The 21372-nt window shown below is 35.0% G+C and overlaps 1 protein-coding gene and 1 long non-coding RNA gene across 4 annotated transcripts; one reads left to right on the top strand and one right to left on the bottom strand.

Moving 5' to 3' along the window:
• The first annotated feature begins 1436 nt into the window (after positions 1 to 1436).
• Positions 1437 to 19654, top strand: ublcp1 (ubiquitin-like domain containing CTD phosphatase 1). Of its 3 annotated transcripts, none has more exon segments than NM_001002319.2 (12): positions 1437 to 1500; positions 1867 to 1950; positions 3141 to 3307; positions 8655 to 8746; positions 8870 to 8955; positions 10032 to 10147; positions 10476 to 10574; positions 10666 to 10703; positions 13825 to 13923; positions 13991 to 14107; positions 14798 to 14925; positions 18412 to 19654. In NM_001002319.2, coding segments are annotated over 10 exon segments (957 nt in total). In that variant the 5' UTR covers positions 1437 to 1500; positions 1867 to 1950; positions 3141 to 3153; the 3' UTR covers positions 18440 to 19654.
• LOC141379891 (uncharacterized) lies at positions 11162 to 14250 on the bottom strand. The gene is made up of 2 exons (XR_012396843.1): positions 13432 to 14250; positions 11162 to 13298 (listed from the first exon to the last, which is right to left on the bottom strand). It is a non-coding gene; the product is annotated as an uncharacterized lncRNA (long non-coding RNA).
• Positions 19655 to 21372: the final 1718 nt, after the last annotated feature.

The following is a 21372-nucleotide window of genomic DNA, read 5'->3' as shown; positions in this document are numbered from 1 at the left end:
GATGTTTACTGTATGATGACCGAAATGGCCTTAACTATAAATAAATGCACTACAGAATGTTACGTTTACACACACACACACACACACACACACACACACACACAGAAATTACATGTAAGTACATCGCTTTTTACAACATACAACTCACCACTCTTATGTAGTTGAAAAGGGCTACTTTTCACAATTTCTTTATTTTTTTTTTTTGAGTAATATTTACAACAGATACTTTTTACTGTATTTGCACTATATTTTGGGGCAAGAAATGGTACCTGAGAAACTTTTACCTGTGTATGATTTTACAGTACTCTTTCCACCACTGTTTTGTGCCTTTGTCTTTTTGTACGTTTATCTTTTTTTTTTTTTTTTTTTTTTTTGGGGGGGGGGGGGGGGGGGGTCTTTTTTTGTGGGTTAATATAACAGCTTACAGTTGTATGTGATTCACCGGTTGTGTAATAGAGACATTGGCATATTTTTCTACTAATAAAATCTAGTCAACAAACACTTTTTTTCCTTTCTCTCTCCAAAAAGATAAAAAATAATAATAACAATTTTAAAGATGACTCACCACAATGCTCTTTTGTAATTTTAAATTTGATTCACTGGTATAAAATAACAATTGATAATTACAAGCTGGTTATATTGAAAATTAATGTAAATAATGAATTATTCTTATTTTTGTATACTTAAAGCGAGTTATTAGTATATAGTATATTATATGTATAAGGGGTGGTGTGTGTGTGGGGGGGGGGATTATTATTATTTGATTTCACTGTCTATTAGTCTTGCATCTGTTTTCATGAAAACAAGATATGCAGAATTGAAAACATTTTAGATACTCCTCAATTGTTGTTGTATTAGTATTGTTGTTTTTTTATGTACATTATTAACACTAATATCTTGTCACTGCTGTAACATTACATCATTGTAAGTTCTTTTCATGTGAGCCTACAGGACTACAAAACTTTTTTGTAACTACAATTTTAATATCTATTGATTTTTGACAATAAAAAATATCTATAATTTTGACTCAAATGTATTGTTGGCTATTCCTAGAAATACATCTGTGCAACTTAAGAAATAAAAAAAACTCATGAACCCAAAGCCGAGCACTATTCTGTTGCACACAAACTAAACAGAGTCATTTTGAAATTGGCTCCTTTAAATCAACAGTTTGAATGAACCGATTCACAGAGTCGGATGAGGAACTCGGTGACGCCGCTTACAATGAAACTAATAAAATCGATTTATTAAGTTGCACAAATTGTATATTCAGTTCAAAACACGACAAAAACAAAACCGCACCCTGTCAATGATAAGTACTTAGGAAAACAAAACAACTGCATTGAAGGAGAAATAAAAAAGTACTACACGACAAACTCTTAACCGGGAGGTGGCAGTAAGCACAGTAAACAGGCCGTCATAAACAGATAGAAGAAGAACAAAGCAAATCTTGTGGTACCCAAAGCAGTCAGCCTGAGCTTTGAATGAACTGCCTATTATGTAAGTGAGAAACCTTTCCCTATTCTTCTTCTCAGCGTGGTTTAGATTGTTTCAGGATTAAATGATTAGAGAAATTAACAGCGTCGTTACGACAGCTAGATCACACCCAATTAATGCATTAAGCATGCAAAATAACTTAATGAGTTCAAAAAGCTAAGTAGCTAATACATACATGCTTGTTCAAGCATCAACATTCCACATCCATCCATCAAGATCTCTAACAAAATATGTTCGGTAAAAACAAATAAATTATTTTATTTACACTTGTAGACAGAAAAGATTTGCAAATGTAATATTATACAGTCTACACAGTTGTTTATGAAAGGCTTTTAAATGAGGTTGTTTTTTTTGCTTTTTTTTGTATAGATATGTAGCACCTGACCCATTTGTCTTGTGTATTGACCACCAGTTGACCTCTACTGTTGCTTAAGTTGGTGTAGTGTTGCCAAGGTAGTCTATACATTTATTTTCATATATATATATATATATATATATATATATATATATATATATATATATATATATATATATATATATATATATATGTGTGTGTGTGTGTGTGTGTGTGAGTGTGAGTGTGTGTATTTATTATGTTTTAATACCATATCAGCAGCATTTATTATTAGGGCTGCACAATATATTGATTCATTCATCGATATCTCAATGTGCAAAACTAAAATAGTCCACATCCAAGGATCCCGAGCTATTTCAAGTGTATTTAAACCATTTAGACGCAAAAATGATAAAGTTTGCAACGTTAACAAGGATTAATTGTTTACTTATTTATACAATAAAGTCTATGCCATTTTATTTGATTATTGAATTTCTGTTATGCCACTTTTTACAAGATTTAAAATAAGTCTCTGATGTCCCTAGAGCAGGGGTCTCAAACTCAAATTGGTGGGGGGCTATTTCAGTGACTGACAATTCATAGGAGGGCCCTTTTAACATTCAAGTATAAGAAAAAAAAAGTGGAAACCTGACATAATTGATCTTAGGACAACAGACATGATGTTTATATTTCAAGCATACTAGTGATAATGCAAATCAGCACGTTTATCGTGTCACACATCAGCTGTTGAAATAAATCTGTGGTTGTTGTGTGTATGGCCGAGCATTAGAAACACACTCAGTCATTCTTACACAGAGTATATGCAGCCAAAGCTTTTTGTTACTTGTTGTGTATTGAAGGGGGAGTTTAAATTGCTACGAAAATACTACAAATAATTCTGTCTCAACCAATTGTATTGTACAATAGCGTAAGAACAGCAGAAAATAGTTTGGGTAACTTAAGTGACTTTACTGGCAATTGTTCTTTCAATAACTTTTTTTTTTTTTTTTTGTAAAACTACAACAGAGAGGGGAGAAGTATGTACATATTCACATTTACTTCAACAAGTTCAATTCAACCAGCAGTAAAATTTTAATAATGTACATAGTTTGTGTCCAAATCTCAATAAGCATGTAAGGAAAATCTGTTAAATGAGACCATTTGAACCAAATATTTGCAAAATTATCATACATTGCAATATAAATAATTCTGACTTCAACTGTATATATCGATGTATGTATTGTGCACAAGGGTGGTTTGTGGTTTATGACATGCTGACGTGCAAATAACTGAAAACTGTCCTTCACAGCTCGTCCACCAGCATGTCAGTTTCGGTTATTATCAAGTGGGGAGGGCAGGAGTACTCCATTAATACGCTGTCCGAGGAAGACACTGTGCTGGATCTGAAACAGTCCATTAAATCGCTCACAGGAGTCCTGCCAGAAAGACAAAAGCTCCTGGGGTTGAAACTGAAAGGTGAGTGCCACTGAAAACAGTAGCAATGTCTAATACCCATTAGGAAAATTCGAAAAGTGGAAACAAAATTAAAAAAAAAGATCTTGAGTCATCTTTACACAGAGATTCAAGGTAGCACTAAAGCAGGTCTGGGTCTGCTCGGAATTAAGTGTAAAGACTAGCGGAGCAAAAATACAGATTTTGGTTTGGTTTTCAGTTTTGGTATGCTTGGGTATATGATATGTTCAGTAAAAAACACTGTCAAATAGGTCATTATTTTACATAACATTGATATTGCAATAGCCACATTTCCACTGTCGGGCCAGTGCGACCCTGGGCTTTTATCAAGCCGGCCTATCGTCCGGGAGGTTGAGCAGTGAGGCCTAAATCATGTCGCGTTTCCACTGTCAGGCTAGTAGCTCGCAGCGCGTCATGTAACCGTCGCCCCCAGAACATCCCCCAAATCAAACGTCACACAACCCACCCACTTCAGCGGGAATAAGGCAGATAAAGCACACCATCACACATCATCACGAACTATTAAAATGAAGACAACCGAAACAAACAAATGACACGTTACTGTACAGCAGAACATTATATGTCTATACGCACATGCCTGTGTGTTCTCATTCATTATATTTATTTACTCGACGACCCACTATTGGCATCGAACATTGAGTGGTCTCCCCAGCACAGGGAGCGCACCATCCATAATATAACACCACAGAAATTCTCCGTTAACACATCGGTAGAAAATGTATTTTATAACATCTTCATTTAGACACTGCATGTCAAACATTCAGCCCAAATGCTCTGGAGAGCCCTGAAACATATACATTTTTCCTTATGACTATATGACACTTAATTGGTAATTCCCCTTTATTTAAAGATGTTGCATATTATTCTGTGATCTTAAGGAAAGTGTTAAGTATTTCAGCACATAAGAGCAAGTAATAAAATATAGCCTATATTTTATTGCACTCAGCAGCTTTTCACTAATAAAGCTCTTCATGTATTTAAAATTTAATTTTTATTTAATTTTACCACATCATATAAAAATAAACCACTTGTTTGAGGACCCAGAACACGCTGCGCAGGACAGAAAAAAAGGTAGCCTAGTTTCTGCCTTTACTCACCTAAAAAGTGCTATCTATGATTTGATTACTATCAATGTATCTAAATACTTGATAAATAATATTTCAAACCTCCTCCGGTGTTTATTGTTTTTAGAAAATATCTAAAATCTTTTTTTCAGACAGGCTTTTGTAAAATGAAAGTTTAATATGGCTTTAAAACGGTTTGATTTATGTATTGTATGTTCCTACTTTGTTATAGCTAGCTTTTTTTTTATTAGCTTATTTATTTATTGCGATTTTATTATATCCGATATTTGTAATTCTTTAAGTTATTTCAATGTAGCTTAAGCTATTTCATCAAGATATGACACTATTGTTTTGAGTCTAAAAAGTGGACAGGAAATTTGTTAAGTTTTATGTCTTTCTGTTGTATTCTTATTGTCTATTATTTGCAAAAACAAAAGAAAAAGAAAAAATCCGCTCGCAGCATCAACAGAGTTGTGAGGGGAGCGCTCTCTTGCTTGGTTTCACATTTACATACAGGCATCTAAACGCGCACAAACACACCTTTTAAACTTGACAAAATCTCTCGAAAACCTTTACTGTCTGCTGTGTCTTTAATATGGTGTAAAGATTATTATGAGTTATTGAAACATCAAGGAGGACACAGCAAAGAATGCCACTTATAAATTAAAACTTTATTATTTTATGCAACACCCTTACATTTAAGAGGGAAACATAAGGGCAATCATATGCAAAAAGACCCCAGCCTATAAGGCTAGATGTTTTCTTTCCCTTATTTATTTATTTGTTTGGCGCATGTACTCGTGTGCAATCATAAAACTAGTGTCAGCGTCTTCTTTCACTCCGCCCCGAAGCCCCAGTTGGCCCTCTTTAGCCCAAGGTATTTGGCAGGCCGAAAAAGGCTGGCCGATGGCCCTGAGAAAGCCCCACTTTGGCCCGATTAGGCCCCGGAAGTGACAGTGGAAACGCGACTGGCCTTGACTCGCTTTCTTTAGGCGTGATAGTGAAAACGCGGCTAATGTAATCATTCGCAGTAGTCACATCGCAGGATATACAATGTTGAGTTTCTATTGAAATGTATTATTTGCATGTGTTTTTGAGGCCTGTGATTATTTTAAAAGCATTCAGGCATGAGGAATTATTTTTATTATTCATATACTGTGCATGAATGCTGTTTGACCTGTAAAACGATAAAACACGTTCATTTCTATTGTATATTTTTTTATTGTACTTCTCTATGCTTGTGGATTGTTAATTTGGTTTTACGCAGATGCTCTTCCCTACACAATCAACCTGATTAATCTAAAACAATAAATAATCCCCAGATAGAGATATTCAAGCCATCTGGCGAAATTGTGTTTATATTGCAATACGTTGCACAACAACAAAATATGGAAAGATTTTTCCAATATCGTGCAGCCTTACTGTCAAAAAAAAAATTAAAAGGAAAAAAAAACTTTACAAGCAAAACCCAATCAATACATTATAGCAAAGATAATGCTAAAATAAACAGCTTTTCAGATTTTTCAGTTACATAAAAAAAAAAAAAAACAATCAAATAGCACTGCATACTGTAAATACCATCACTGCATAAAAGGTTATTCATTACTGAGCTACATAGCTACAGTGCGTTCGGAAAGTATTCATAGTGCTTCACTTTTTCCACATTTTTTATGTTACAGACTTATTCCAAAATGGATTAAATTCATTTATTTCCTCAAAATTCTAAACACAATACTTCATGATGACAATGTAAAAATAGATTTTTTTTGAAATTGTTGCGAATTTATTAAAATTAAAAAACCTGAAAAATCGCATGTACAAAAGTATTCACAGCCTTTGCCTTGAAGCTCTAAATTGAGCTCAGGTACATTCTGTTTCCACTGATCATTCTTGAGATGTTTCTGCAGCTTAGTTGGAGTTCACCTGTGGTATATTCAGTCGATTGGAAATGATTTGAAAAGACATACACCTGTCTATAGAAGGTCCCAGGGTTGACAGTGTATGTCAAAGCATAAACCAAGTATGGAGACAAAGGATTTGTCTGTAGACTTCCAAGACAGGATTGTCTCGAGGCACAAGCCCGGGGAAGGTTACAGAAAGTTTAATATGGCTTTAAAACGGTTTGATTTATGTATTGTATGTTCCTACTTTGTTATAGCTAGCTTTTTTTTTATTAGCTTATTTATTTATTGCGATTTTTATTATATCCGATATTTGTAATTCTTTAAGTTATTTCAATGTAGCTTAAGCTATTTTATCAAGATATGACACTATTGTTTTGATTCTACAAAAGTGGACAGGAAATTTGTTAAGTTTTATGTCTTTATGTTGTATTCATATTGTCTATTATATGCAACAAAAAAAAAAGAAACAGAGCTGTGAAGGAAGCGATCTCTTGCTTGGTTTCACATTTACATACAGGCATCTAAACGTGCACAAACACACCTTTTAAACTTGACAAAATCTCTTAAAAACCTTTACTGTCTGCTGTGTCTTTAATATGGTGTAAAGATTATTATGAGTTATTGAAACATCAAGGAGGACACAGCAAAGAATGCCACTTATAAATTAAAACTTTATTATTTTATGCAACACCCTTACATTTAAGAGGGAAACATAAGGGCAATCATATGCAAAAAGACCCCAGCCTATGAGGCTAGATGTTTTCTTTCCCTTATTTATTTATTTGTTTGGCGCATGTACTCGTGTGCAATCATAAAACTAGTGTCCGCCTCTTCTTTCACTCCGCCCCGAAGCCCCAGTTGGCCCTCTTTGGCCCAAGGTATTTGGCAGGCCGAAAAAGGCTGGCCGATGGCCCTGAGAAAGCCCCGCTTTGGCCCAATTAGGCCCGGAAGTGACAGTGGAAACGCGACTGGCCTTGCCTCGCCCTGGCTCGCTTTCTTTAGGCATGAAAGTGGAAACGCAGCTAATGTAATCATTCATCAAGACAAAGGATACAAGTATGGAGACAAAGGATTTGTCTGTAGACTTCCAAGACAGGATTGTCTCGAGGCACAAGCCTGGGGAAGGTTACAGAAAAATTTCTGCTGCTCTTAAAGTACCAATGAGCACAGCGGCCTCGATCATCCATTAGTGGAAGATGTTTGGAACCACCAGGACTCTTTCTAGAGCTGGCCGGCCATCTAAGCTGAGTGATCGGGGGAGACGGGCCTTAGTCAGGGAGGTGATCAATAACCAGATGGTCGCTCTGTCTAAGATCCAGCATTTATCTGTGGAGAGGAGAACCTTACAGAAGGACAACCATCTGTGCAGCAATACACCAATTAGGTCTGGATGGAAGAGTGGCCAGATGGAAGCCGCTTCCCACCTGGAATATGCCAAAAGGCATCTAAAGGACTCTCAGACCATAAGAAACAAAATTCTCTGGTCTGATGAGGCTAAAACTGAACTCTTTGGAGTGAATGCCAGGAATTACGTTTTGAGAAAACCAGGCACCACTCATCACCAGGTTAATACTGTCCCTACAGTGAAGCATGGTGGTGGCAGCATCATGCTGTGGGGATGTTTTTCAGCAGCAGGAACTGAAAGACTTGTCAGGATAGAGGGAAAGATGAATGCAGCAATGTACAGAGACATCCTGAATGAAAATCTGCTTCATAGTGCTCTTGACCTCAGACTGGGGTGATGGTTCATCTTCCAGCATAACAATGACCCAAAGCACACCGCCAAAATATCAATGGAGTGGCTTCACAACAACTCAGTGAATGTCCTTGAGTGGCCCAGCCAGAGCCCAGACCTAAATCTTGTTAAACTTCTCTGGAGAGATCTGAAATGGCTGTACACCGTCGCCTCACATCCAACCAGATAGAGTTTAAGAGATAGTATTTTTAGTTTTTAAATAAATTTGCAAATTTCATTTCATTGCAAATAAAATATAAAAATATATTTTTTTTTTCACATTGTCATTATTGGGTATTGTATGTAGACTTTTGAGAAAACAAATGAAGTTAATTCATTTTGGAATGAGGCTGTAACATTAAAAAAAATGAAGCACTATGAATACTTTCCGCATGCACTGTACTGTAGAGTCAGTTCAGAGAGTAAATAAAGGAATTGAGGAAATGCAAAATACACATTTTTTGTTATTTTTTTTATTATTTTAATGCAAAACTTAAAAAAAAAAAAAGGTAATAGCTATATGCATATTGAACCGTGGAGGTCAGAATAAATGGTATTATACCAAGAATTGCGGCATCTCTAGTAAAGACTGCTTTTTCTGTATAAAGATGACTGTATTTTGTCAGGTAAACCAGCGGATGATAATGTCAAACTGGGTGACTTGAAGTTGAAGCCCAATACCAAAATTATGATGATGGGCACCCGAGAGGAAAGTCTGGTGGGTAATAATTTTTTGTAGTTTTATTTATTTAAATTTTATTTTTAAATATTTGTTCTTGTAGTCATCACTAAGCGAATGACTAAAGTAATTTTGGTATTTAAAAAATGTTTTTTTTGATAGGAAGATGTGTTGGCGCCTCCACCAGAAAATGATGATGTTGTCAATGACTTTGACATTGAAGAGGAAGTGACTGAGGTTGAAAACAGGTCAGTAAAGCCTATTTTCTTTCTTATTCAATCATTTATTTGTGCTCATACGTTTAAATTTTATGAGATTATTATTATTTTTTTTTCGAAATAAGAATTGTTATTTAAAGTCGGCATGAAATCAAAATAACTTTTCTTATTTTTTATTTTATATGTATAGTAGTACTTGTAAATGATTTATCTGTCCACTACATATTTAATAAAATATCACAACCTGCCTTCCCCCTCGAAATGACTTCTGGTCACATGGAATACCTTTAGGGCGGGGCTATCAGGCCGTATCTCGATTCTGCTTTGCCTTCACCCATTCATCAGTCTTTCTCCATTTTGTTAGCGATTACCATCTTCCAACAATAAAACTGGTTCACGAAGAATGAAATCATCCATCGCCCAACATTTGTTTTTCTAATTTCAACATTATTGATTACTAAAATGTGATTTATTTTGATTTAAGTTGCTTCGATTTAAAAATGAAAATTGCAAAAATAGCTCAGATGTATTTTTTTTATTGCAAATACCACAAAAAGTACCCTGCACAACCAACTAAAATTTAGATTTTGTAACAACTGTAATCTATTTTTTGTTATAAGTTCTGGTTTTGTGGTGGCTGTACTTTTAAAATTAAATTAATATAATCTTAATCTTGAAGATTTTGAAATTCTAACAGTAAACAGAGCTACTGTAAGATCACACCGGCTTGGTGTAAATGCTTGAAAATAATTTAGTTAAAATGTCCATTAGAAACTTAATTTTAATTAAAAAGTAATCAGATGTAATCAGTTACTTTACTTTTATAAAGTCCTTGAAAATGTTCACTACTCATTGCATTTTAAATAGGGCAATTTGTAATCTGTAATCTATTACTTTCCAAAGTAACCACCCCAGCAGATTTTTGGTCACTTTTTTATTATTATTATTAGTAGTAGTAGTATTAGTAGTAGTAGCAATTTACAGTGTGGGCATCTCACTTTGTTGAACCTTTGTGTGTTTTAATAGCTGAAGTTATTTCCATCTTCCAATTGCCAATGACTGCACACAGACTTGTTGTGTTTACTATTTGTCTTCCTTTTATGCAGAGAGGAGAATTTGGCCAAAATAGCTCGCCGGGTGAAAGATTATAAAGTTGAGGAGTTAAATCCCCCAAGGCCAGGAAAAAGATTGCTTGTTCTAGATATTGACTACACACTCTTTGGTGAGTAAAAACTTTGGTGACTCAAACAATCTGATAAGGCATGCAGCACAAATCCATGTACAGTTAAGCGTGAATTATTCATACCCCTGGAAAATTCTGACTTAAATTTTTTGATCAAATGTAAATAAAAGCTGAGAAATATTTTGTTCACCACAGCGATGCCTCTTTTACATCGTCTTATTTTCTTTTGGGGTCCAAAAAATCTGTTGGTTAAATAAAAGTATATTTAAGTCAGAATTTGCCAGACGTATAAATACTTTTTGGGCTTGACTGTGTGTATTTTTGTGTGTGTGTGTGTGTTTTTATTTGTTTTTATCTTCATATATAGATCATAAGTCATGTGCAGAGACAGGCCATGAGCTGATGAGACCATTCTTGCACGAGTTTCTTACATCGGCATATGAGGACTTTGATATTGTCATCTGGTGTAAGCATCCATCTTGACATTCACGTTTTCCTAAATCTTCTTAAGAACCTCGAGATTTAGATCTAATGTTTCTCTTTCGTTTCCTTTTTAGCTGCAACAAGTATGAAGTGGATTGATGCTAAAATGAAAGTAAGTCAGTATATAAAATATTCTTTTTGTTAGCCACATTAAAGGGATAGGTCTAAATAAAATAAAACTCTGAATTTCTTACTTCTGAATTTTAAAGATGCTAGGTTCCACACAGTTCCTTAAAGGTGCCGTAGGTGATTGTCTTCAGAAACATTTTTTGTTGTTCTGGTTTAAAGTCTCCTCACATTCCAAGTACAGTTGATAAATTGACCATTCGCTAAGCCCCACCTTTCTTGGTTACTGTTGCTACGCCTGTCAAGCTTTCCTGCCTAGCACGTCTATTACAATATGTATGCACCGCTGTCAGACATTGCCAGGGATATAATTTGTCATTTTTGGTGAACAGGTGAGATGCGTATTTGAGAAAGCCAGACAAAAAAGGACTGTAGTATGCATTACAGGGGTATATTCACGACATAATAGGCAAACGATTAGAAAATAGTTTATAATAGTTAATAGCCAAATAGCCTGATAGATTATTGTTGTGCACTGAAATATAGTGTTACTAACCGACGAGGAAGCATGCACAGACAGTGCTTCTACATAATTTATTTATAGAAAGAACAGCCAGAAAGAGGAAATAAATGGATTTGTGCCGAATATTAGCATCATTGACCCATAACAAAGTACAGTACCTACAACTGTCAGTAATTTTGTGTGCTCTTTATAAAGTTTCTATTCTATTTTGCAGTTAAGTAGAAAAAATAAGTAGATTGAAATGCAAATTATAAATAGCAGAAGTGAAAAAACATATTTTCCGTACCAGCAAATATTAATCCGACACCAAATATAAAAGCAGACACTAATCCTCTATAACGTCATCACCAATGACTAAATCTCTAAAAGACAGATGAAAACATCAGTGAACTGTAGCTCTGACATGGACATGAGGCTTATAAATTACTGAAAAGCTGCTGCAGGTGAAGTATATTGATCGCAAGTGCTCAGATTGTGATCACATCTTGGTTTTGTTCTGTTGATATGTAATTTCAAATAGTCGTAGCTTGAAACAGATTGAAATATGATTGCTATTAGTATGACTACTATTGCGAGGGATTAAACAGAGCAGTGCTTATAATATTGAGCGGAAAAAAAAAGAGAAAGACCGCTGGGAAACATAACCTGCTACGTATTTTTGTAGGAGAAACAGTTTAGATCTTATTACGGTAAGAGGTGTGTGAGTTATTGCTGTCTATCTCTGAATGTGTCAGGTATATCGAAAACAAAACTTACTTAACCCCCCTCTTTTAGTGGCACTCACACAGCTTGATCCCCGCTGGCATTTCTCCCCTTGGGTTTTAAGTTTTTGAAGGGGCAAAAAATTCCGCCACCCCGTCCAAACTTTTAGGATATTAGATTTGCACAATCTATATACACAACACTTGTGTATATAGAGGCTTGTTTCCCTCGCTCGAAAGCTTGACAGACCTCCTGCACGTAGCTACAGTTGCTAAGCTAAGTTTTCAGGTGTGGCTTAGCAAAGGGTCAATTAGTGAAATAAATGGACAAATAATACCTGCCTTTAGTACAACCACCATCGGGAGGCAGCATAATCACTCACATAGGAGAATTTAGCTTGCACAATCCAAAATACATTGCCCGATAGCTCTGTCCCTTCCTCTACATAACCAAAGCTACGAGCGTTGAGTGCATAACTTTTTAAAAGTTAAATAAGTGCAACATCGTATTTAACGCGCACTTTTTCAGTGTTAGTGCACTATTATGCACTATTCTATGCCATTTTTGTAGTATAATTAGTATAAGTACGCAATTTTTGGAACACACTTACGAGAAGATATTATAAAGAATTTTGGAAATCAGTATTGACTTCCATGGTAGAAGACACAAATACAGTGGAAGTCAAAGGATTCCAACATTTTACAAAAAGTTTTCTTCGACAGAAGAAATAAATTCTATTATTTTGAGCGATATGCTTGATTATAACTGGTGTAAAATCATTTGGTAAACATCCTCAAAGTAGCATTAGTCTGTGGTGATAGGTAGCTAGATCTTTTATTTCTCCATTTACTTTTTTCTGTTTAGTCATCGAAGTTAGATGTTGACAGGTAAAACTATATTAAAGAGCAATACTTTAATTTTCATAGTAGAACAGTTTCTCAAGCAGTTTGAGAACTCAAAGTTTCTCAAGCAACCCTTCTGCATTTATTAGGTTTTAGTGAGCTATCAATTTATCAAAAACCTGTTGTTAAAAATCTTGGGTTTCATTTAGAATTTTTTTTAAATCTGAAATTTAACAAATAAGTAAATCCAGTTGTTAAATTAAATTTTTCCATTCATGACTTGTGGCAAAAGTGAAGTCATTTCTCTCTTTTAATGACCTTGAGAAGGTGATCCATGCTTTTATTTTGGGAAGACTGGACTATTGCAACTCTCTATATGTGGGTATTAGTCAAAATGCCTTAAATAGATTGCAATTAGTACGAAATGCAGCTATGAGACCTCTGACAGGGACTCGCAAGTACTGTATGAGCACATATCCCCAGTTCTTTGCCTATTAGGTCATGGATTGGTTTTAAACTATTCATTTTTGTTTTTAAATCTTTAAATGATCTGGCACCACCTTACCTATTAGAGCTCTTACATGTGTATAATCCTGGTAGGTCACTAAGGTCTTCTGATCAGTTAATTCTTACGGTACCAAAGTCCCGGTGTAAGGGAAGTGGGGATTGGGCTTTTGCTGTTATGGCTTCCATCCCACATCAGACACGCTCCTACTCTATCTGTTTTTAAAAAGCTTCTGAAACTCTATCTTTGTTCTTTAGCATTTGAGCCTTTTTAATGTTGAGGGGTTTGCCTTATGTTTTAATTGTTATATATGTGCTGTAGGTTTTATTTAATAAGTATTGATTGTGTTCTGCACTTTGGGCAACGTTGTGTTGTAAAAAACGTGCCATATAAATAAACTAACTAACTAACTAGCTAACTACGTTTGTGATGCATTTTGGAAACAGGAGATGATCCCCTGATCTAATGCGCCACCTGGCTTGAGAAACCCGTTGTTTGCCTCAATATATTTTGGATGGTAATTGGTGTGTTTGTTTCTAAATCCATAACCTCTTTTACTCAGATTAAAATGTCTGCTTTATCTGTGGTCTTTTAGGAATTGGGGGTGACGGACAACCCTAACTACAAAATCACCTTCATGTTGGATAGTGCAGCTATGATCACAGTACACACACCTAAAAGAGGAGTCGTAGAGGTCAGACATATTCCACTTTAAAATAAAAAGTTCTATTAGTTCATAACGTTTCCTTTATACTTTATAGGTGAAGCCTTTGGGAGTCATATGGGGTAAATATAGTGAGTTCTACAACAGAAAGAACACAATCATGTTCGATGACATTGGAAGAAACTTCCTTATGAATCCACAGAATGGACTGAAGGTATGTTTTATTTGAGGTTTACGTTAATTTCTCATCAAAGTTCACCCAAAATGTAAATGTACAAACTATTTACTGATCAGCAAATAGTATGAAAGCTTATGAGTTTTTTTTAATGTTATGAGTTTCTATTTTCTTATGATCACAAAAGAAAAAAAAAAAAATATTTTGAAAAAAAAGCTGAAAACCGATAACCATAGTGTTTGTTTTTCTTCTATAGAAGTCAGTCATTACAGGTTTCCTGCTTTCTTCAAATATATTTTATATATTTGCATTATATATATATATATATATGTAGGTGTGTCTTCCTTAAAATAATTGGAGTACGTTTAATAATATCTAATATCTCTAACACTTTTTCACACAGGGCTATGTAGGTTTAGATATTGCTTTTAAAACCTTCCTTTAAAAACTACATGATGTGTTTACTTGTGTTATCTTTGTCTAACATTTGAGTTTGTTAGATTAAAGTGTGACAAACATGCAAAAAAAAAGGAATCAGGAAGGGGGCAAACAATTTTTCACAACAGATTCTTCAGAATTAATTCAGAACTGTTAAAGAAGGAATCATAATTGAAGAATTTTATTCTCCTACCAGTGCTATTGTTTAATTACAGTTTGTCTTTGTTTTCTGTTTTAGAAGAAAGCATATTATGCTTTTTAAACATATTTTTTCATTTGTATTGGTCACAGATCAGACCTTTCATGAAGGCACATTTAAACCGCGAGAAGGACAAAGAGCTCTACAAACTGTCTCAGTATCTGAAGGAAATCGCTAAACTTGATGACTTCTCAGGTCTTAACCACAAGCACTGGGAAAGGTGATGTTAACAAAATACTAAATAACAGGCTCACAAACACAGTATATCAAAAGTTAAAAGCCCTATTGTGGAAATCAGCATACAGTAATTCATTTTATTTTCCGTCTTTAAGGTTTCTGCTAGTCTCTAAAAGGACATTTACAAGTGCTTTGAAATTAAAGTAAAGTTTTTTAGATGTTACTTTTAGTTTCTTAGTTTTAATTATATCTATAATCTAGTGTGAGCTCAAGCGGATATAGCAATAGCATCTTGAAGGGGGTGGGCTATGTCAGATACTTAAAAGAATTTAATTGGTCAAAAGATTTGATGAGAAACTGAAGTAAGTATGAGGTGATGCAAAAAAAAAATCGCTGATCCATTTAGGCCAGGGGTGTCCACACTCGGTCCTGGAGGTGCAGTGTCCTGCAAAACGTTCACACTGCAGGTAAATGTGGCACAAATCTGATTTTTTTCCCCCTCATGTGACTCAGGTGATGACAGTGTGAACAGCCCAAACCGCATGGAATCTGATCTTTTCAGGTCAGATCTGTGCCACTTTCATATGTGGTTTTAAATCAGACACAGATCTGATGTTTTGCAATGTGACCGCAGTGTGAACGGTTATGTCGTATTTCATGTGACTTTTACATGATCTTCGAGCAACATGCGTCATCATTATGTGCTGCAGACATCATCTACCCCTCAGCAGCACAGTAGGATAGCACACAGGGCGATTACAGTACCACAGAAAGTTGGTTGTTCATGTTGAAAAAGATGTTGAAGGCATAACTGGTGCTAGCTAACTAATCTGGTTAACGATTAAGGCACGGGTCGATTGCGAAGCCGAAAAGCATCGTGGGTGTTGAGGATAGGGGATTCGAGTGCAAAGGAGGAAGAACTTTCTCTCCGAGAGGAAAAAAAAGGTCAGGTGCTCGAAACCGCACCCAAACCGCACTTCTGCACGTGTCTGCTGTTCATAACGAAGTAAAATTAAATAACTCCGCAAACGGAGATAAACCAACTCCGCCTTCACAGTTCAGTCTGCGGCTGCTCATTAACCCTTGATGAGTTCACTACACCGATGGTCAGAGCGCCACGCACAGCGCTTGTCATAAATCACAAACGATCAGTGTTTTTTATCACAGGAGACTTATTTTAGGTGTCAAATGCCGAAATGCACATTAGTAGTAGCAGAACAATCCTCATGAATTAAACCACGGTTGTCTGTGAAAAAGGTAATAAGCATGATCTGACAACGTGCTTACTCGCGCAGAACACACGTGTGCATAATTAGACATTTTGTGCTCTCCTTAATGCACTTTTGCGCATGCGGGTCAGTTTAGGACCATGATCTGTTCACACTGTAAATCTGATATTGGCCACATTTATAAGAGCAGTGTGAACAGCCATGCAAAAAAAATCAGATCTGAGAAAAAAATCAGATTTGAGCACTAAGGGCCTACTCACACTATGCCATCCGGTTGGAAGAGGTGGGCCTGAGCGCGGTTCACTTGGTCTTTGGCGCGGTACACTTGTGTGTGAGTGCAAAACGTGCCAAAGCCCGAAACTGAAAGCGAGACGTGACTTTTAAGGGACTGTTTCATATGGATTTATTAATCATTCTTACTGTTCAGTGAACGCAAACTGCCGTAGCTTATTAAAGACGCAAACCCCTCACTGCACGACAGCTGCGCACCCTCAGCAGACCTCCTCATTCCTGCAGCACGAGAGCATTATGATTATGAGCGAATCTGTTCGGCGAAATATCTGACGTAAACATGCCGAGGCCCGATTGTGTGTGAGTGCGGGCCGTCGGGGGAGACAGGAGGGGGGACAAGCTGGCTTGGCCCGGTTCGAGGCAACTGTACCTAGTGTGAGTACGGCCTAAGCCTCGCAGTGTGAACGTAGCAGATCCAACCCCAGTCAGACACACCTGGGCTAGCTAATCAAGCTCTTACTAGGCTTTCTAGAAACATCCATGAAGGTGTGTTGAGGCAAGTTGGAGCTAAAATCTGCAGCACACAGGCCCTCCAGGATCAAGTTTGGACACCCTGATTGTAGTCTTTGTAGTCTTTTACAGTAGAACTGTAGTCTTTTGATGTTTGTATCTTCGTAATGCGAATTTTATACTAACGTCTAAAAACATTTGATTTGATTTATTTCAAACAGTATAATCACACTTTTAAACTCTTAAAAACAATTATTCAAACACATACATTACATCATAAGAAACAGAACATCTTTAAATATGTGTAATTTCAAAAAGAACAATTGATTTTAACCATTTGGAAATGACGTGAGTTGTTTTTTCCACCTCATTACCCCAAATTCCACACTATTCAACTGATTTCATCTTTTATCCTTACCAATGATATGTTTCTAATTTGTATATTTTCTTTATAACATAAACCCGAACTTTACATGGTACTGCTAACATCCACTAACTAAATCATCTCAATAAATTTGTACACATTTCTTTTTTAAACATTTAACTTTTTAAACTCTTTACTATCTGGACACTTTTAAAATCTTTTCCAGACTATTCTGTAATTGCTTTTAATACTTTTCATGTCCACATTTTCAATATCCTAAATTTTGCTAGATTATATCCACTCAGTCTTTCTTTGAAATGTTTTCGTTTCTTTCCATAAGTAATTTATTCCTAGCTTTAAACATAACTTCTGACGTTTTAAATTGAAAGGAATAGTTCACCCAAACATGACAATTATCACTCACAAGTGCTTCCGAACTTTTGAGTTTCTTTATTCTGTTGAATATAAAAGAGGATAGTTTGAAAAAAGCTGAAAACCTGTAACCATTAACTTCAGTATTTGAAAGACAAATACTATGGAAGACAATGGTTACAGGTTTCCAGCTTTTTTCAAAGTATCTTCTTTTGTGTTTAAAAAGAAACTCATAAAGGTTTGAAATAAGTAAAGGGCGAGTAAATGATGACCAAATTTGTATCTTTGGGTAACAAAATGTCATGGTTTGGTGGATTTCTACACTAGAAGTAATAAAGCTACATGGCAAATTGAATGCAAATGTTTATCAGAAGCTCATTTTGTAAACATTGTTTTTTTTTTTTCCTGCGTTCATTGAAGCTGAAAACTTTGTTAAAAATGAAATGGCCAGCCTAAAGTCCTGAATTGAACCTGATTGAAAAAAATCCATGCGAAAATCTTTTGTGACATAGTTACGACTAACTCATTAAACTGGGAAAGAGAATTTATGAATAGAATTTATATATGATCACATCTATTCCTTTATTAAAATCAGTAACCTTAATTGTCTTCATCTTTAAAATAAAATACTTTGTATGCTCCAAATTTCCCACTTTATCTATAATTCGAATTGCTTTCTTCTGTATTATACATCAGATTTCACAGCGACTTTAAGTAAACTCTATGAAATTTTACACTGTAATGCATTTAGCAAGCATATTATAAAATAATTTTAATAAAAACGTGACATAAAAAATAATATATTTCTTTTCCTGTCCCACAGGTACCTCTCAAAGAAGCAGAATCAATAACATCTTCAGCACTGAAGAGAAGTTGTGTCTCAAAAAAAAAAAAAGGTTTGAGTTTGGAAACTCTTGTTCGCTGATCAGCTTCTCTTCGTTTTGCATCTGTTATCTTACACGTCTTTATAGTGGGTCGTTACTGAAGGATGAAAAATAATGAAATTCTAGCACTGCTCAAAAACAGTGGTTACCTCAACAGGTCAGTAAAAAGCATTCAGGCAAGCATGACGATCCTCTTACCTCACTTCCTGCCTGATCACACTTCTTCCTATAAGTAAACTGGTAATATGGAAATTAGAATTTGTCGTTCATATCTAATTGGAATAGTAGTGCATATGATGTCGTTTTTGTTTTCCCAAATTTTCAGCTTGACGTTCAAAGCTCTTTAGAGCAATGGTCTCAAACCCAATTCCTGGAGGGCTGCAGCTCTGCATAGTTTAGCTCCAGCCACCTCCAACTCTCACCTGCTTAATAGCACGTTGTAGTCTTGAACACCTAGATTAGTTAGATCAGCTGTGTTTGATTAGGGTTGGAACAGAACCCTGCAGAGCTGTGGCTCTCCAGAAATCAAATTTGAGACCTATGCTTGAGTGTCTTTGTGTTTATGGAAGCTTGGTTCTGCTTTGGAATACAATTTTTTTTTTTTGTCTAATTGTTTTATCACTTTGCAGAAAAAAAGCTTCCATACTTAATTATCAATTAATAAAGAGCTTTGAATGCTACAGAATGGTAAACCAGTATTTTTTTTCTCAAAAGGAAAAAAAATCCGAATTCAAATAATTTCAAACTGCAGAAAAAAAAAAAAACGAGGTTTATAAGTGAACACGCTTTTTCAGCTTCGTTTCAAATCTCCAAAACGAACAATAAAGGACAGGAGTCATGTTTACATGCATGTTTTGTTTTATCACTAACATAATATGCTAACTGGATGGTGTGATGTAAGTTTGTATGGTCACTTAAATGGTCACATGACTTAAGGGAGATAAATGTGTCATATCAAAGTAGCCTGACCAACTTTTTTTTTTTTTATCTGTCTAGTCATAGCATTGAAGCTTGTCGATATTTCCACCCTCCAGTTTGTGTTTTTTGTCATTAACTCAGTAGATATTATTGTAACCGTATTGCATTTTGTGTAACTGCATTGCAGCCAGTGCTCAAATGTGGGCGTTGGGTTTACTGATGGAACCTTAAAAATGGACATTTAAATTAAATGGTTTTACAGTAGTTTTTCAGTGTCTGTTTGTTTGCCATTGTAAAACAAAGGCTTCACCTTGTGCATATACAGTTGAAGTCAGAATCATCATCCCCCCTAAATTATTATCCCCCTGTTTATTATTTTTTTTACCCAATTTCTGTTTAATAGATTTTTTTCAGCACATTTCTAAACATAATAGTTTTAATAACTCATTTCTAATAACTGATTTATTTTATCTTTGCAATGAGGACAGTAAATAATATTTTAAATATTGTTCAAGACACTTCGATACAACTTAAAGTGACATTTAAAGCCTTAACTAGGATAATTAGGTTAACTTACTAGGCTGGATAGAGTAATTAGGCAAGTTATATCAATGGTTTGTTCTGTAGACCATCGAAAACAAAATATAGCTTAAAGGGGCTAATAATTTTGACCTTAATTTATTTTTTTTAAATTAAAAACTGCTTTTATTCTAGCTGAAATAAAACAAATAAGACATTCTCTAGAAGAAAAAACATTATCAGACATACTGTGGAAATTTCCTTGCTCTGTTAAACATCATTTGGGAAATATTTATAGAAGAAAAGAAAATTAAAAGGAGGGCTAATAATTCTGACCTCAACTGTATTTATTAGTTCACAAATCCTTTATAGTAGCACTTTGCTTTAAGGTCCCATTCAATAATGTGAACTAACAGTGAACAATTAAATCTTCTAAAGCATTTCATAACCATAGTCAATGTTAAAGGAACCCTTTTTTGTTTTTGGAAATAGGCTCATTTCACAAGTCAACAGTTGAGTTTTACCATTTTTTGCCATTTTATCAGACACAACAGATCAGTTACCAGATCAATTATTGCAGATTAGTATCACACAAAAGAGAAAATCACATGGGAATCATATTAAGATATCGAAAGTGTTGTTTTTGAATTTGCATGCATTTCAACCTGTTTTTAGGGACTCTTAAAACCAAATTATGACAATTTGTAACACAATACGGGCACTTTAAGTACAGTTAAAGTCAGAATTATTAGCCCCCCTTGAAATTTCAGCCCCCTTTTTATTTTTTTCCCCTAATTATTGTTTAACAGAGCGAAGATTTTGTCAACACATTTCTAAACATAATAGTTTTAATAACTAATTTCTAATAACTGATTTATTTTATCTTTGCCATGATGACAGTAAATAATATTTGACTCATAATTTTTCAAGACACTTCTATACAGGTTAACTGACATTTAAAGGCTTAACTAGGTTAATTAGTTTAACTAGGCAGGTTAGGGTAATTAGGCAAGTCATTGTATACGATAGTTTGTAAATCAAAAAACATATAGCTTAAAGGGGCTAATAATTTTGACCTTAAAGTGGTTTTTAAAAATTCAAAACTACTTTTATTCTAGCCTAAATAAAACAAATAAGACTTTCTCCAGAAGAAAAAATATTATCAGACATACTGTGAAAATGTCCTTGCCCTGTAAACATCATTTGGGAAATATTTAAAAAAGAAATAAAAAATTCAAAGGGGGCTAATAATTCTAACTTTAACTGTATATTTCATAAGTTACATTATTCTGAATAATGTTACTTATTCTGAAGCAGTACAAAATTGAAGAATACTTTCAGAAACTTCCAAGTTATTGGTGTTAAACTTGCACACAGTGGTAAATTCCATAATTATCTGACAAACCCTATGTAACTGGCTGCTTAACTTTCCAGTTTGTCCATTGTAAAGTTCACATTAGTGA

The sequence above is a fragment of the Danio rerio genome, chromosome 21 (genome assembly GCF_049306965.1).
Source record: "Danio rerio strain Tuebingen ecotype United States chromosome 21, GRCz12tu, whole genome shotgun sequence".
NCBI lineage: Eukaryota > Metazoa > Chordata > Actinopteri > Cypriniformes > Danionidae > Danio > Danio rerio.
This window is presented reverse-complemented; position numbering and strand designations above follow the sequence as displayed.